Source organism: Corylus avellana, chromosome 6 (genome assembly GCF_965113065.1).
Source record: "Corylus avellana chromosome 6, dhCorAvel1.hap1.2, whole genome shotgun sequence".
In the NCBI taxonomy this organism is placed as follows: domain Eukaryota; kingdom Viridiplantae; phylum Streptophyta; class Magnoliopsida; order Fagales; family Betulaceae; genus Corylus; species Corylus avellana.
In genome coordinates, this window is record NC_142495.1 from 4,490,474 (window position 1) to 4,506,525 (window position 16,052).

Below are 16,052 nucleotides of genomic sequence, written 5' to 3' on the forward strand. Positions count from 1 at the left end.
TATATAATTTATGAATCTTGTGTCATCCAATAAAAAAGTAGATAATCAAGTTAGATGACAACATGCACAAGATCCTCATGAAGAATGATGCTCCGGATAAGAAAGTACCCTAAGAATGATAATACAGTAAAGAATGAGGAAATTTTGACATAATTTTAACATCTGCATGAACCTTGCACTTGGCCTAGTTGACTCTTGAACAATGTCAACTTGATTTCCTATGTGATAAGTATCATGTAACATAATATCATTAATCTTATACTCTCAAACACTAGTAATTAAGGGATGTTTCTTGCTTCTTTTCCTACTATTTCGAATAGGTCATAAGTGTGAATAGTTAATATAATATAATTGATTTCAAATCCAAAGGTTTTAATTTTTTGGTTGAGTGCTACCCAACATGTTATATTATACTCTCATTAAAAACTCTCCAATATATTAATCTTCTTAACAAATAATATTGAAGTTAATGATGATGTGTGGTATGTAGTACTGATCATTACCCCAATTGGAGCGGATAAAATATACATGCATGGACATGAACAATAGGTCATTTTAGTGGTTGTAGTTGAGATGCAGGTACATGGTGTAGATATAGCGCTCACATAGCCAACACAAATGATCCTAATTAAAGACAACCCATGAGATTGATAAAGCTTTCATTTGAGGAGTTTAGCTATGTGGTGATAAATTCATGTGAAGGAGAAATTGTTGAGTATATAAGTGTGAATATAAAAAAAGTAAAGTCCCATATTAAATATATATCATAAGTGTAAGTGGTTAATATAACATAACTGATCAAGCTCAACCCCGTATATGTAAGTTTTTGAGTTGAGTGATCCATGCATAATTGGCACAAACACATAGGCCATAATCGTGACCTCGATCACCTTTCTAAAGTCTAGCCCAAGCCTACATAAAATTTTATTGAGCCAAGTTTGAATTGTTAATACTCAGCTTAACTTGACTAATTACAATCCTAGTTGCTGGTCCAAATCCAGTTGAAATCTTAGGAGACCAATCTTACTTGTTTTATTGGTTTAAGTTTTATTGAACAATTATGTGAATGATTACTGGTATTATATATATAAAAGGTAAAGATGGATAGCCAGCGCAACCATTTAGAAATTGTGTATTAGTTTGAGGGGGGGCTATATGTACTTTAATTTTTCTCTTATTTATTTGAATATTATTTTGGGAAATTATATCTAAAATCCTTAGGTAAATGCGCTTTTTTAAAAAACTCTCTGGGTATTTTTTTTTGGAAATTTAGTCCCTGGGTAACTCGAAACTACTAGAAAACTCCCTACCGTCAATTTTTGTTAACTTCCGTTAGTCTATTCAAAACTCACCGTTTTATCTGATTAAAATATTATTTTTTTATTAATTTAATTTAAAAAATTCAATCTAAAAAAAAATTTGAACCGCCACCCCTCCAACCCCTATGGGGTGGCCGCAAGCCACCCCAGGGGTGGGCGAACCACCCCTGGGGTGGCTTGCGGCCACCCCCAGGTGGTTTGGGGTGGCCCGCAGGCCACCCCAAACCACCCATGGGGTGGCTCGAGCCACCCCATGGGTGGAAAGTGGGTTCTGAGTTTTGTGGCAGCGGCGGTTCTTCTTCAGTTAACTCATTTGGTGCCTTGAAAGTTCTAAAATTCGAGCGTATGGCAAAGTGGGAGGAATGGGTGTTTTTTTGGTGCTGAAAATGGAGGTGTAGCTTTTTCTCAACGAGAAGAGCTTTATATCGAGGATTGCCCAAAGTTAAAAGGAGGATTGCCCGTCCATCTTCCTTCTTTAACCAAACTTCAGATTTATAATTGTCAGGGGCTGGTGGCTCCACTCCCAAAGACTCCTGCTATTTGTGAAATGCAACTAAGTAATTGTAATGAGATACAGTTTAAGGAATTGCCAACCGGAATGCAAATGCTCGTAATTGATGGATTTTCCCAACGAGAGGGAATAATAGACTCCAATTGCTGTCTTCAAGTGTTAGAAATCCGTGCTTGTTCATTTAATTCCCTTTTTAAGGATGGCCTTCCCTCTACTTTAGAAACCGTCGACATATCGAGATGTTCCTCACCTGGGGGTGGCCGCAAGCCACCCCAGGGGTGGGCGACCCACCCCTGGGGTGGCTTGCGGCCACCCCATAGGGGTTGGGGGGGGGGGGGGGGGTGGCGGCCAGGGGTGGCGGTGCCACCCCCTGGCCACCCTTCAAAATTTTTTTTTTTTTTTTTTAAGATTGAATTTTTTAAATTAAATTAATAAAAAAAATAATATTTTAATTAGATAAAACGGTGAGTTTTGAGTACACTAACAAAAGTTAACAAAAATTGACGGTAGAGAGTTTTCTAGTAGTTTCGAGTTACCCAGGGACTAAATTTAAAAAAAAAAATACCTAATGAGTTTTTTAAAAAAACGCGTTTACCTAAGGATTTTAGATATAATTTTCCTATTATTTAACCAAAACACACATGTAAAGTGAGTGATTTTGACCATGAACATTTTTAAAATCCATCGGGCAGAAAGAGATGAATTAATCCACTTTATTTTTTTGCAAATACAAAGAGAGGGGAGGTGGAAATCCACGTTTATTTATCTACAGTAGAAATTAGTGCATGCATGTTTACAATATGGCTTCAAAAGTCACGGAGCCATAAAAGAGAAAGGAAGTCTAACTTAAACCAAACAAACAATTTAGAGTTCCTGTTGGTGCTGATCAGAATGAGTCAATCACCAGCTAAAACTAAAGGACTGAAAATGCAGATTTTCTGCCAAACCAGATCCACAAATGGCTGCAACCTCTTTAGACAGCTCCGTTGGACCACAAACCATGACTCCCACACTTGATCCTTTGCATTCCAACAACATTTCTGCAACAGAAGAGGGAAGAAAAATGATTAAATTCATATATTTATTTCAATTAAATATTTCACGTGTCGGACATCACTTATTAAGAAAGTTAGAATATAAATTAAACGATAAAATTCAACTCTTCTTATCAGTTTTATCGGTTTATGCTTTTTTTTTTTTTTTTTTTTTGGCTTACTCTTTAAGTTGGGCCTTTCACCATAGTAGACATTGGTGAGTTGGGCAAGAGACTGGTGGGGAAGGCTTTCCAATTCTCTTTGTGTTCCCATGTTCTGAATCTGCATGGCTTCCATGACTTTCTGTTTCTTGTTCCACAAAACTGACGCGCTTGCTGTGGTGGCTATACTAAAGCATACAACTAAAATATACAACACACTTTTCAAAGACCATGAAAATATCGCACCGGTATTCCGATCGATCGGATAAACATAGTAGCGGGTAATAACCCCCGTGGAGACAAGAAAAACGACAAACGAAGATGCTATTATCGCGCCGAGCCAGAGCCAGCTGCTTGGGCCTAGAATGGCGGATATGGGCGCGTCAGTTGGGCGCGGCTTGAGCCGCACCTCTCTGATCATGGCCTTGTTGTCGTGGGTTGTGGGCTCCTTTTCTCTTGTTACAAAAGCTTCGATCTGTAGCTGAAGTTTGGAAATGTCGTAGGGAGTGGCTGCGGAAGCAGGAAGGATAACGTCTAGCATGGTGAGGTCCGAGGAGTTCTTGAATGCGGCAACAAGGATCACACGTGGAGCTCTGTGATCCAGTTTTGTGCTAGTACTGAAGATGAGATCTCTGATTATAGAGATGAATGGGGTGATGCCACTGCCTCCGCTCACCATCACAAGGGTGTCATGCCTACAAAATTAATTATATAAAAAATTATTTGCGTATATTTTTGTGATGATAAATATATTTATACACAAGTTATACAGAGAAATAAAACAGTATATATAATTATATATGATATATATACCTTATGTGAATGATAAGTGATTTCAGCATGATCATATTCTAATACGAGTTTTTTAAGGTAATTCCGTATCTCAAAATATATTCTAAGATCCCTCAAATTTAATAAGCTAGTTTGTACATTGAATTTGAAATACAAGGTCATAAAAACACTTTTGTGAACACACCAACCAACTAATCAGTAGAAACAGTTCCTTACAAGAATTAGAGATGATAACACACAAAATAGTAGTCGAGTCGGTTTTGATGTGTTTAGTGCATTCGTGAACAATAGTTTGAACCGCACTATGATTATCACAAAATATGTTCTAACAATTATTATTGTTATTATAAAAGATAAAAATAAAAGTACTTCCAATTTTTTTAATTATGATGAGATAAAATTGAAAGAGAGAAAAGGAGAGAGTGATGAACATATTACAATGGTCTGAACACGTGAATCTAGACTAAATAAAAAAAGATAATAAATCCTATAAAAAAAGAAAGTCTAATTTAGATAATATAAAATATTCAAACACTAATTAAGGTACAACTGCAAACCTTAGAAAATCAGTTGAGGCTGGTCCATAAGGGCCTTCAACAGAGACCTCGAGACGATCCATGGAAGAAGGCGAAGAAATCAATTCGTAAAGCTTGGTGGTCCACCTTCCCTCACCTTTAATGACGACACTCAGATTTTCTGGGTCCAAATCACTACTGGAAGTAACAGTAAAGGGATGCCATTGGAGCTTGGAAATGCTTGGCACGTTTACGAAGATAGTGCTGGTGGGATTATAATTCAAACCTACCAAAATAAATTTAGATAAATTAATTAAAAACAACTTATAAAAATCATCATTCTAATTCAAAGAACAACTTTTTCTCTTTCGTACCTTGACTCTTGGAGAAGTTGAGTTCAACCGTCTGGCATGATAGAAGGCGGGCAGAAGTTAAACGAACTTTTTGTCGGGATTGTAAGAACCTTAAAAAGCGGTCGATCAAGAAGATGTAGAAACCAGGAAGCGTGATGCAGGCGAAGGAGAAGCCGACGTGAAGGATAAAGAAAACGACAGCGAGAAAGTAAAGGTGATGGGCGTAGTAGAAGAGCTCAAACATTTTACGTCGTATACGAGGGATGCTCGTTGCCCTTATGGTCAACATAATGAGCAAAGTTATCTCTCCCGCCACATTTGACACATCAGCAAAATCCCACCTCAGCATCTGCATACGTAAAATTATTCAGGTGTTGAGCACTGATCCACGCACGCGGCGTGCAAAAATTTTTTATTTATTTATTTTTTTTTTTAAAAAAAAAATTTTTTGCACGCGGCGTGCATCTTTATCCTTAGGTGTTTAGTGTAAAAAATAGCATTTCTCTATTATTTAATGTGATATCAAGTCGAACGTCATGAATTTAAACTCTAACTTTACAGTTTACCTTGTTTATGTGTTTGGTTACGCCCCAAAAGATGATGTAACAAAGGCCGTGAGCCGTGAAGAGGATGACGACAATGTTCCCGAGCCAAATATGGTACTTGATGCTAACCTCAGACGTGAGGCCAAAGAGTGGCAGCACCGATGAACCGCGAGCCACAGGGTAGAAGAGAAATGATAGAGCTATGTTTCCAACAACGGCTATTGCAAGTGCTGATTCATCCAATTTATACTGCCAACTGCCAAAACCCACCATATATATTATAGTCCAATAATGACTATATATCAATTATCTCAAGTTTTTGTTAAAAGGGTATAGCCAATTTCGCTAATTTGTTAAAATGGTCTGTTTGGGTTTGTCATAAAACATTGTTAAGAGTGTAAAATCGTAGTTTTGGTCAAAGCCAAACGCACTCTAATTGAGTTGTTCTTACACTTTGAGGCCTTTGGCTGCTGCTGATTTAGGGGTGATTGTAGCAAAGTAGAGATGTATATAATTCGCCAAAGACCAAATTAGGAGCACAATGAAAGTGAAGAACAAGGCTAGCTCTATGTTGGAAACAATTCCTAGAGGGCCTTTCACGAGCAGCGGCCGTTTCCACCGGGATTGATTGATTTTCCAATTGCTAGCGCTGTCAATTAGGATCCAATAACATCAGAGAATTAAGTACTCAGCCATATGATCAAAAAAAAGAACAAAGAAAGAAAGAAAGAAAGAAAAAAAAGAATTGAAAACAAAAAAGTGGGTACCTTTCTTTTTTGTTACCATTCAATTTCTTTACCAAATGGAGGTAGACACAGCCCAAGGAAGCAACAAATAGGACGGGAAAAGTGAACATCAACATCGTTGCACCTGTAAAAATAAATAATACATTAGTTTAATTATATAAATTACATTTAAAATTAACCAAGCATGAAAAAAGAAAAAGAAAAACTTTTAACTTAGAGGATACAATAAATAATTATGAACCTTGTGTTCCAAAATAAGTAGAATTAACCGTCACTTTGATGTTAGGCCACCATTTATTCCTATATGCACCGGTGGGCATCATGATCCAGATGAAAATGATCCCCAAAATCACTAGCATCAGCAGTAGCTTAATGGCAGCCCTAATCTTTTCCATTTCTCTCCCCCTTCTCTCTGTGTATTCGTCTGCTTCACAGGGATCGATCGAGCTCAATATTATTAGTCGGCGGGAGACTCTTGGACATGGAAAATGTGCGTGGCATTACCTTATTTATAGGGAGGATCCTCCCTATAAATAAATAATTATATATATGGTAAAATTAACTTGGGAAGTTATCCGATGGGCGTCATTGATTGGGGAATTAACAACCTTAAATTAATCACAAGTTGTTGGCGTGTAACCCTGCTACATGACATTTTTTCAGAAGACACCTACAATATCACTGCAGGTCTCTTCTACATCTACTTGTACTTCATTTTTGTTGTCTTAGATTGGCGTGAAAATGGCGGCCATTAGATGGGTTGAATACTTGAATTTGAGCATGGTTATGGTTGGCTGAAATATATATATATATATACACACACAATCCTTTCACTATCGTGTCATTCTTCTGTGGAACCATGGCTCTATATATTTCAATTATATATTTATATTTGGAGATATCAGCCACAGCAGTAACGATATATAATGAAAGTTGTTGTTCCTGTGGGTTTGGAGGGTGACAACCTTTGTATTTCCCCTTATAGAGGCCCCTCTCCAATGGCCTGCTCAAAATATTTCCTATTTTAGGCTTAATGTGTTCAATTTAGCCACTCTCTCTACTTTAGTTTTCGTGAGGAAAACCTCTTCCTTCACTTCACATGACTCTCTCTCGTTGGTAATTTTATGTTCTAAGCATAATATTGTTCAAATTGATATTTTCAGGAATAAAATAAGACGAAACTTCTAATTTGTTGAAGTTTCACAGTAAATAACTATCACAATTAATTTCACAAACGTTCAATAGAACTAATAGAGATTATAATTATGCATTAAGACATTATGAACCCTAATGTAAATTTGCTCCTAGTTTTAAAAGTTTTGTATTTCCATTTTTTTTTAAAAAAAGAAAATAGCAATATATATTTTTTTTCAATCTCCATCCGTTGAATTTCTAATGTGATAGTCAAATAATTAATTGTTTGACTAGCAAGAGAGCTAAAAAATGGCTTGAGTGAAGATGTTGACACAAGATTTGTTTTACTTAGTAGGGGCCATCAAACAGAATTAGTTGAATTTTTTTTTTAAATAACGGTGGTTTCAAGGGTTGATTATAACTGCCACATTAGAATTATAAAATAATTATGAGATAAAAATGTGATTTCTAAGGTTACTCTTTTAATTATTAATCTTTTGGTACTTTGGAAAGTCATAGTATTAAGTAAATTTATATTTTATTATTTCATGTCCATATATATATATATATGTGTGTGTGTGTGTGTGTTTTTCACATGAGTAATGCTACTATTTATACTCGTTTATCGTATTAATTTACACCGAGTGATGTGACATATTTGTAGTGGCATTTTAAAACATGGCATATCTGTATAAAATAGATACGAAGAGTATAATGATTTTTTTTTTGAGTGAATATTCTTTTCACATTATATAATACTTTAAACAAGTGCTGTGCATATTAGATAAGTCAGATACTCCAACATATTATATGGATTCAATCCTTAATAATTGAATCTATTGCCTTCGCCTTCTGCCTAAAATTAAGTAGCTGGATTCACGCCTCTTTTTCTTGCTTTTCTTTTCTTTTTCCTTTTTATTTTTTTATTTTTATTTTTTAAAATTGTTTACAAAAATAGATCCAATTATTAAGGACTACATTATGGCCATATTTATTTTTCGGAAAGTGCAAAGTGTTCTCCTAGTGTCCTCCCAACTGTAATATAGCTTTTAAAATTACCGTTGAATTTGAGATTATCATTATTGACTTTTAATCTATTGGTGATTTTAAAAGCCACATCACAGTTATGAGAATATCAGAAGAACACTAAAAAAACACCTTGCATTTCCCTTATTTTTCTCTTCACAATATCTACCCATTTTGGTACGTTCAATAATGTGTGTTGAGGGGTTTTTTTGTTTTTGATTTAAAAAAGATTTTTTTTTTTTTTTTTTTTTTTGTTCTTTTGTTTTTTTTTTGTTTTTCCTGAAGATAGAAAACAAAATTTTAACAAACATAGATGTTTTCTGTCTTTTATTTTCTCTTCTGAAGTTAAAGACGTTAACAAACAACTCAAAATGCAAAACACTCCTCAAAACATAAAAGTTGTTTTTACATTACATTTTTTAAACCAAAAACAAAAAACACCCAGAAATTATATTAACAAACATACCCAATTTCATATTTTTCTTTTTGTGATACTAATGCAATTTTTTTTTTTTTTTTTTTTATCTGATGGAAAAAGAAATCAAATATCATAATAACTTTAATGAAACAAAAAATTTTAATAATCAAATACCCCCTTTCTCCTTCTCTTACATGCTATCTTTTAGAGTATAACTTTTACGTTCTAATTTTTCATTGTCAACATTTCCTCAACTTCTCAATCAGGTACTCTTCTTTGGAAAGAAGTGTTTTGTTGGGCTATTTGGCTTGGTAGTATCAGAGACTGAAGGGATAAAAGATCGTGCATATGACTTGAAAAGGGAAGAATGAGGATCTGCAAACGCATATGTGTGGATATGGCTGCAGACCAGACGCAAATCAATAAGCCAAAGTTCAATATTCCACATGCCAAGAAAGTTCAAAGCCCAGGCAGCACCATAAAGATGAAGGAGAAAGCTAGAGTGATTAGTAAACACAATCAAGCAGCTTAGCTTAGATAACTTGGCCACAACATCTTGAAAATGGACAACTATTTGAAGTTAAAGAAATGCTTGGTGATACAAGCCTCTCTCAAAGCATTCATTCAACTAAGGATTGCCCTCTTCTCTGTCTTCATATCAACATGCTCAAGTAATTGGAAGCACCCTTGTAACAATTAAACAGAACAATTTGGCTAATGCATGCCACAAGCAGAATTAGAAAATCCAAGGAAGCTGGAGCATTCAGAATGGATAAGTATGGCATCATTACATCAATACAGGCATACTGAAGGTTTCAAGGCCTCTTAGGCAACAAGGCACGATGCAAGAGTAGATATTTTACAACTTGAATTCTCAAAGTTTGGTACGAAATTATCAAATTCAGAGCAAATTTAGAAAAACCATAATTCACACAAAAGAAAAAAACAGAGAACGCCAATAAACGTATGCTTAGACTATATACTACCAACACAAGTTACAAAATAACAATACAATACACACCAATTACATGAAGCTCTTTAGAGACTTCAAGTTCAAACTTGTCTTCTGTCGCAGAAAATATAACAGGAAACTATAATATCCCTAAAGCTACTAATTTTCTATAGCATGCGAATGTTTTATATGTTACATAAACCCCTTCAGATCCTTTCGAGGCAAGCTGAATTACCTTATGCCTGTGGGAAGCCCTGCTTGATATTAACATTGGAAACATCCATAGGTAATTTTGACCATGTGACAGAGTCTTTTAACCCAGTCATCCTCCTACGCAAGACCATAGATAGAATTACCAGCAAACAAACAGCAGCAACCAAAGGAACCAGAACACCCATATTTCCCCTGGGCCAACTCTTCATAATGAAATCTGCAGGCACCTTACCAACAAGACTACCCATCGAATTATTCAACTTCATAATCTCAACTGCATTCAGAATACCATCAATTGCATACGGATAGCTCTTACTCGAAGGCCCTACACTGACACTCAAAGCCCCTGAACCATCTCCATCAACCACAAAGTCCGCGTAGTATGGAGAAGCCAATACATAATTCGTAACATCTGACAAATCCAAATCTTCGATCGCCAAATGGCCATTAACATACACATTGAAATACAGCAAACCAAGCGAAATACTAGCAATATCACAAAAGTGCAACCGAACAAGATACTTAAACCCCCCCATCACAGGAAACACCCATGTAATATTGACATTAGGAATTGAAGCATTCCTACTACTAATCACTCGGGCTGAATTATACACATTATCAGGAGCAACCTCACGGCTCGCCCCTCCCATCTGATACCGAATACGACCGCTGAAATACAGCCTTTTCCACCCGGAACTCGATTTCAAAAATTCATCATCAGGAACCCAAGTCCTCCACAAAGTTCCATTAAAAGGGGTCACTTTAGGCCCTCCCACATTGACCCTATACACAACTTCAAGCGCTTGCTTAACAAACCCATCAGATTTCTTATTTTTTTCAGAATTCAGATATTGTACCGTATCTAAGATCAAATCTTTTGGAGCAGAAATCACTTCAAGTGCATTCACAAACGCAAATTTATACTTTCTAGAAGGCACAAACGTGATAACAAGCTTCTCAGTCTCAACCCAGATCAGGTACTCCTTAACCATAGGGGTTTCTACACACCCACCAATAAAATCGCTCAGAACCACAACCCCATTAACCAAAACATGAAATTGAGCATTCCCAAAATCGGATTTCGAAGAATTTAGCTTATGAAAATGGAGGCGTACCATGTGGGTCCCTTTGTCTCTGATCTCGAACTCGTACCTCGACGGCCCGGTGAACACCCTAGCTGTTTGGTAGATTCGGGGCGAAACATCCAAAGGGTCCTCGTTTCTGATCAAAACAGAGCGAGTTGAGGTGAGTGAATATGAGTCCGACCGGGACGAGTCGGAAACGAATCGGCGATTGTCCACGGTAGAGTCCCCAGTGGACCCGCAGTCGATGAGATAGTTATCTATGGGAGAGAAGTGAGTGTAAGAGAGAGCTGAGATGGTACAGAGAGAGAGCAGGAGGACAGCGAAAACGAAATTTCTGTACGGAAACTCCATTAGGGGTTGAGCGAAAGGCAGAGCTGGCTAGTCTCAGAAGGGAAGCTGGCTTTCTCCTTGTAATGAAAGTGCGAGAGGAGAAAGATGTGGGGTTCACGCGTATTGTTCTGATTGGCTAAAACAGCCTGTAAGCATGTCATAACGTTGATTTTCTCCAACGCGCCTGTGAGAGTTGCGCTGTACGCGTAGTGGTCAACGTCCCCGACCTCCAAAGTGGGGTTACTATAGACGACAATGAAAGGATGCCGTTTTGTGACGGGGTTGACGACCACGACTACGGTGACCGCATCTTTGGGGCAAGTTTTCTTAGGCACACCTACTAACGATATCTATATTATAAATAGAAGACTTTTCTCCTCAATATCTTCTATGTTAGAATATACATTATACTCTATATTACACTTTATAAAATGTAAAGTATTACATAAATTTGTAGAGGAATTGTAGTACGTCATACCTTATTATGTACCTTGTTTTGGAGGTAAATACAAATTTTTAATAATATGAGAAAATAAATAGATAAGTGTTTCCACTTTAAAAGGCAAATATTTATTCTAAAATGTCTCCAAAAAAAAATTGTTTTGTACCAAGAGTAAAACAAATTTTTAACATTTTAATGAGAACAAAAAATTGAAAATTACATAATCCCTAAACTATTTTTTTTTCCACATTAAAAAAAAAAAAAAAAAAGTAGGAAAACTGTTTTCCATTTTTGTCACCGCAATACAATAATTTCATCTTCTTTGCAATCTCCCACCTCAATAACCATGGTGCCATTATTCTTGGACGGCAAGATCCTGCAACAGTTTCTTCTCGGAGGCTGATCAAAGCACAAAGAGCAAAAATCCAATTTATTAATTACAATTATGATGTCATAATATGATTACAAACTAAATTCACAACTTCAATTGTACTAACTACAATCTTTTGAAGAATTATGACGTTGAATAGAACATGTGGGAAACAACACTCTTTATCGTGGATGAAATGAAAAATTACAATATAGGTATTTCACAAACAAGTATCTAATATAATCTCATATTTCCTTATTATAACTGATAATTATCCCTTAATTCCTTTTTAAGATGATATACATTAAGTTACAAGAACTCAAGAAAAAATAACTCAACTAACAAGAACTCAAACTCAAGTAACTACGCACAATGAATCTAATCTCATATACATTTTTCCGAATAAATTCTCATATTTTTTTTTATTATAACTGATATTTTTTTTTTTTTTTTTTTAAGTTCATGATGCTGCTTGGATTCCACTTTATAATCAGAATATTTTTTTTTAAAAAAAAGTAGAGGTTTAAAAAAATTAAATCTAGGGTAAATACGTTTTTAAATCAAAGACATGCCTTTTTTTCTCTCTCCTCTTTTTTTTTTTTTTTTTTTTTTTTTTTTTTTTTTTTTTTAAATAAAAAGATGTCATTCACTAAGAAAGATGATTTAGGATACATTTTTCTTTTAAACTAGACTAGAATAACTTCTTTTATTTTTTATTTTTTATTTGATATATTAATCTTACAATGTATCATGTATGTTAAACATATGTCAATTTAATAAATTGAAACAAATTTCTTCTGTCGACTAATTTAATCATGCCATAAACCACAATTGAAACATAAAATCAAGATAAAGGAAAAAAAATAAAATAAAACTATTACCTTATCCCATAAATATGGGTTGGGCTTCTTGTAGACCTCCACTCTATCAATTTGTGAAGGATCGGCCTTTATCCAGCTACACCTCATACGTGGTATTCGATGCGACGAATACTCAGTAACCGTTTTATCTATTTGTGAATTATATGTAGCATTGGAAATGAAATACACAAAAGGTTTTTGACAGCGTTTCTGGTTGACGGAACGAGTGTTGAACGGATAGCCAGTATAGCCAGCCTTAGGGTACCAGTTGTAAAAGGTCCTCGACGGCTTTTCCATCTCTCGAGCGTAGATAGTGCCTCGAAATATTTGAACTGTGTAGCCCCATGAAACCGATATAGTCCATCTTCGATCCTGGTCGTAGCATATGGATTGTTGCATAAGCCCAGCCGAGTCATGCTCCGATGGGAGCTTGAGCTGCTCTAGAGCCTGGACTCGGTTCATATTTGGGAAAATGGGCTCAACCAAGTCTAGGTGGTGGAGAGACACCAAGGGGGCGATTGGGTGTGCCGCAAGGAGGCCGAATACGTTGCCATACACATCATACTAATCATTCAAATACACCGGTGATAGTTGAAGTCAATGGGGTGAAAAAGAAAAAGAAATAGAAGTCAATGAGGAGAGTCTTACCTACAATTTGACAATAGCAATAGAAGAGTCTTACCTACAATTGACAAAAAATTTGCAAGTAACATGTAATCTCTACATAATGATTGAAGTAACATGCATTATTGTTATATTAAGCAACTAACAAAGTTGTCCTCTTTTGAAGGATTTCTGTCTGTTCCAATAGTGTCAAAAATAGTCATTTTGAATACATGTGGCTTTAACATGAAAGAGAATTTTTTATTCAATTTATTTCATAAACTTCATCTTCCATCAAAAGCTTTGACCCATTATGCATATTTTGTTCACGTCGAAACATGAGTATAATTACATAGGTCAATCCTAATTTGACAAGTTTAATTGAACAGGTCACACCTTCAACCCAAACATGATAATTTCGTATTAAATTATTGTCACATTTGACAGCCCTAAATGTCGTGTGTATTGAATTTGGATAGTGTTGAACCATATATGTTATTATATAGGTTAATGAAAACTAATACAAATAATACAATTTGAGTATCTGACATCGAAACAACCTTAGTCGAATGAAAACTAATACAATTTGAGTAAACCTAGATTACAATAATACCAGACACCCAAAAAAAAAAAAAAAAAACAACAACAACAACAACAAATACTAACCTGGTGAAATCCTTTTTCTATGGTGAGAGGAACACCAAGCTCGGCCATGCAAGCCTGAATCCGATCATCCGACCCGTACAAATGCGGGTACCTCTGTATACACATATCCTGCATTTTCTCAAGCGCCTTTGCCAATGGATAGCTTATAGCAATCCCACCACCACCATACGCCATATTATATGAAAAATGTATGTTCTGCAAATGGCTCTCAGACAAGCTCCCTATATAATAGTAATAATTATGGTCGTATTTCTGCAAAACCCTGACTAAATTATCAGGAAAAAAAACTGTGTCATCGTCCCCCATCACAAACCACCTCACATCCTCCATGCCCAGCCTCAATGTCTCCGATATTATGCGCGATATTCGTATTGCGGACCTATCGCCTTCTGAATTGTTGTACTTGAACTGGGAAGTGTCGCCGGAGATCTTCAAAGGCGGCAGATTTTTTTCATCGGCTCCGGCTTCGACTTTCTCGTCTAACCAAACGACTCCTCGCGTTTCATTGGGTCTCCACCATTGCTGGATGTAGCTTTTCCGTGTGCTCCATTGCTTGCCTGAGGCCGCGACGCCAAAAACTATGTGGGAGAGGTTTGTTTTGTCTGGGGATTTAGGCTTTGGCCGACTGGGTATTTCGAATTGGACAAACTCAGATTGGTGAGGATTAGCGGTATAGGAATACGGATGATACACAAAAGCTACCGCGTAAAAGATGCAGACAAGAAAAACCAAGAAAACAAAGTAGGGCATTGGCTTTGAAAGAGACCCTGCGGTGGATAACTTTTCTGAATCTTTTGCATTGCTTTTCATGGTGTTGCAGGTTAAAGGGTTTCTGGGATGGGAGGGAGAAAACAAAGAAGAAGCCTAATTTTATTGAGTTCTGTGAAGCCAAAGAAACAGAGTCCCTCTAAAACAGAACTCCATTGAGTCTTTTGAGTTACTCTTTCTAGTTTGTCCAGTATAGAAGTACTGGAGTTTTTAGAATTAAGAGTATGTGAATTACAATTTAATCCCTAATTAATTAATCTCAAAAGTCAGATTTTATCTTAATTATCATACTATTAATCAAAAGTCAGATTTTATCTTAATTATCATACTATTAATGAACTGCTAGTGTCTTATAAATGATTTTATACAAAAGATGGAGCATCAATAGTAGCACTGAGCACTCACTCCACAATTGACATGGGACAAGTGTACCTACAACCTTAAAAGACACTTGTTGCGAGTTTATAAATGAAGAGAATGAAAAAAAATAAAAATAAAAAGGAAAAAAAATTATTTAGCTGTTAATTCATTCTATTTAGACAAGTGTCACGGTTCTTCTGAGTGTTTTTTTGTGGTCTCCTAATTCTACTTGCATATTGTTTTCTAAAAGAAAATACAGAGACCAGTGGGGTAAGTTTTGGGAAATACTAGATGTTCTTATGGTTTTAGGTAGATATTATTTATTTATTTTTTAAATCAAAAAAGATACTATCCCTTATTTATCTTACCTAATTTTAAAAAAATAATATCCATTTAAGATCAGGTGAACATCCGGAAAACATTAAGAAAACAACTAACATTTTCAATAAGTTTGTTTTGTTTTGTTTTGTTTTTAAATATCTACTTAGGATCAGGAGAATAACACGAGAAACCGTATTATTCCTCTTTTTATGTATGTATCTTTTGTTGTTAGTTTTGTCTTTTGTGGGACAAGAAAAAAAAAAAATTACTCTATTAATTAAGGAAATTATTGATTTTTTTTCAATTGAGAAAGTCCGTAAAATAATAGATGGAGCATGTCAACTCAGTACTATGTGTACGAAATGAATGTCATAAGGTAAAAAAGCGTTTATCTATAATCAATTGATAATTTTTCCAATCTTGGATCCTACTAATTTACCCACGGCATCCGACGGTCATTAAAGAATGTGATACTAAGAAAAACGGATTGAAATCTCATTGAATTCTCTTTAAATTTGAAATTCTCAA

General features: G+C 35.6%; 3 protein-coding genes across 3 annotated transcripts; all 3 read right to left on the reverse strand.

Moving 5' to 3' along the window:
• Positions 1-2,730: 2,730 nt before the first annotated feature.
• LOC132188806 (ferric reduction oxidase 2-like) lies at positions 2,731-6,371 on the reverse strand. Its single transcript, XM_059603357.2, has 8 exons — positions 6,218-6,371; positions 5,998-6,100; positions 5,682-5,873; positions 5,252-5,486; positions 4,707-5,034; positions 4,375-4,618; positions 3,047-3,720; positions 2,731-2,870 (listed from the first exon to the last, which is right to left on the reverse strand). The coding sequence occupies exons 1-8, from the start codon at positions 6,369-6,371 to the stop codon at positions 2,731-2,733; spliced, it is 2,070 nt and encodes a 689-aa protein (XP_059459340.2).
• A 3,131-nt stretch (positions 6,372-9,502) lies between these two features.
• Positions 9,503-11,232, reverse strand: LOC132187792 (receptor-like kinase). The gene has a single exon (XM_059602230.2). The coding sequence runs from the start codon at positions 11,153-11,155 to the stop codon at positions 9,743-9,745; it is 1,413 nt and encodes a 470-aa protein (XP_059458213.2). The 5' UTR covers positions 11,156-11,232; the 3' UTR covers positions 9,503-9,742.
• A 638-nt stretch (positions 11,233-11,870) lies between these two features.
• On the reverse strand, positions 11,871-14,999 carry LOC132186592 (uncharacterized). Its single transcript, XM_059600572.2, has 4 exons — positions 14,995-14,999; positions 14,076-14,907; positions 12,828-13,370; positions 11,871-11,975 (listed from the first exon to the last, which is right to left on the reverse strand). The coding sequence occupies exons 1-4, from the start codon at positions 14,997-14,999 to the stop codon at positions 11,871-11,873; spliced, it is 1,485 nt and encodes a 494-aa protein (XP_059456555.2).
• Positions 15,000-16,052: the final 1,053 nt, after the last annotated feature.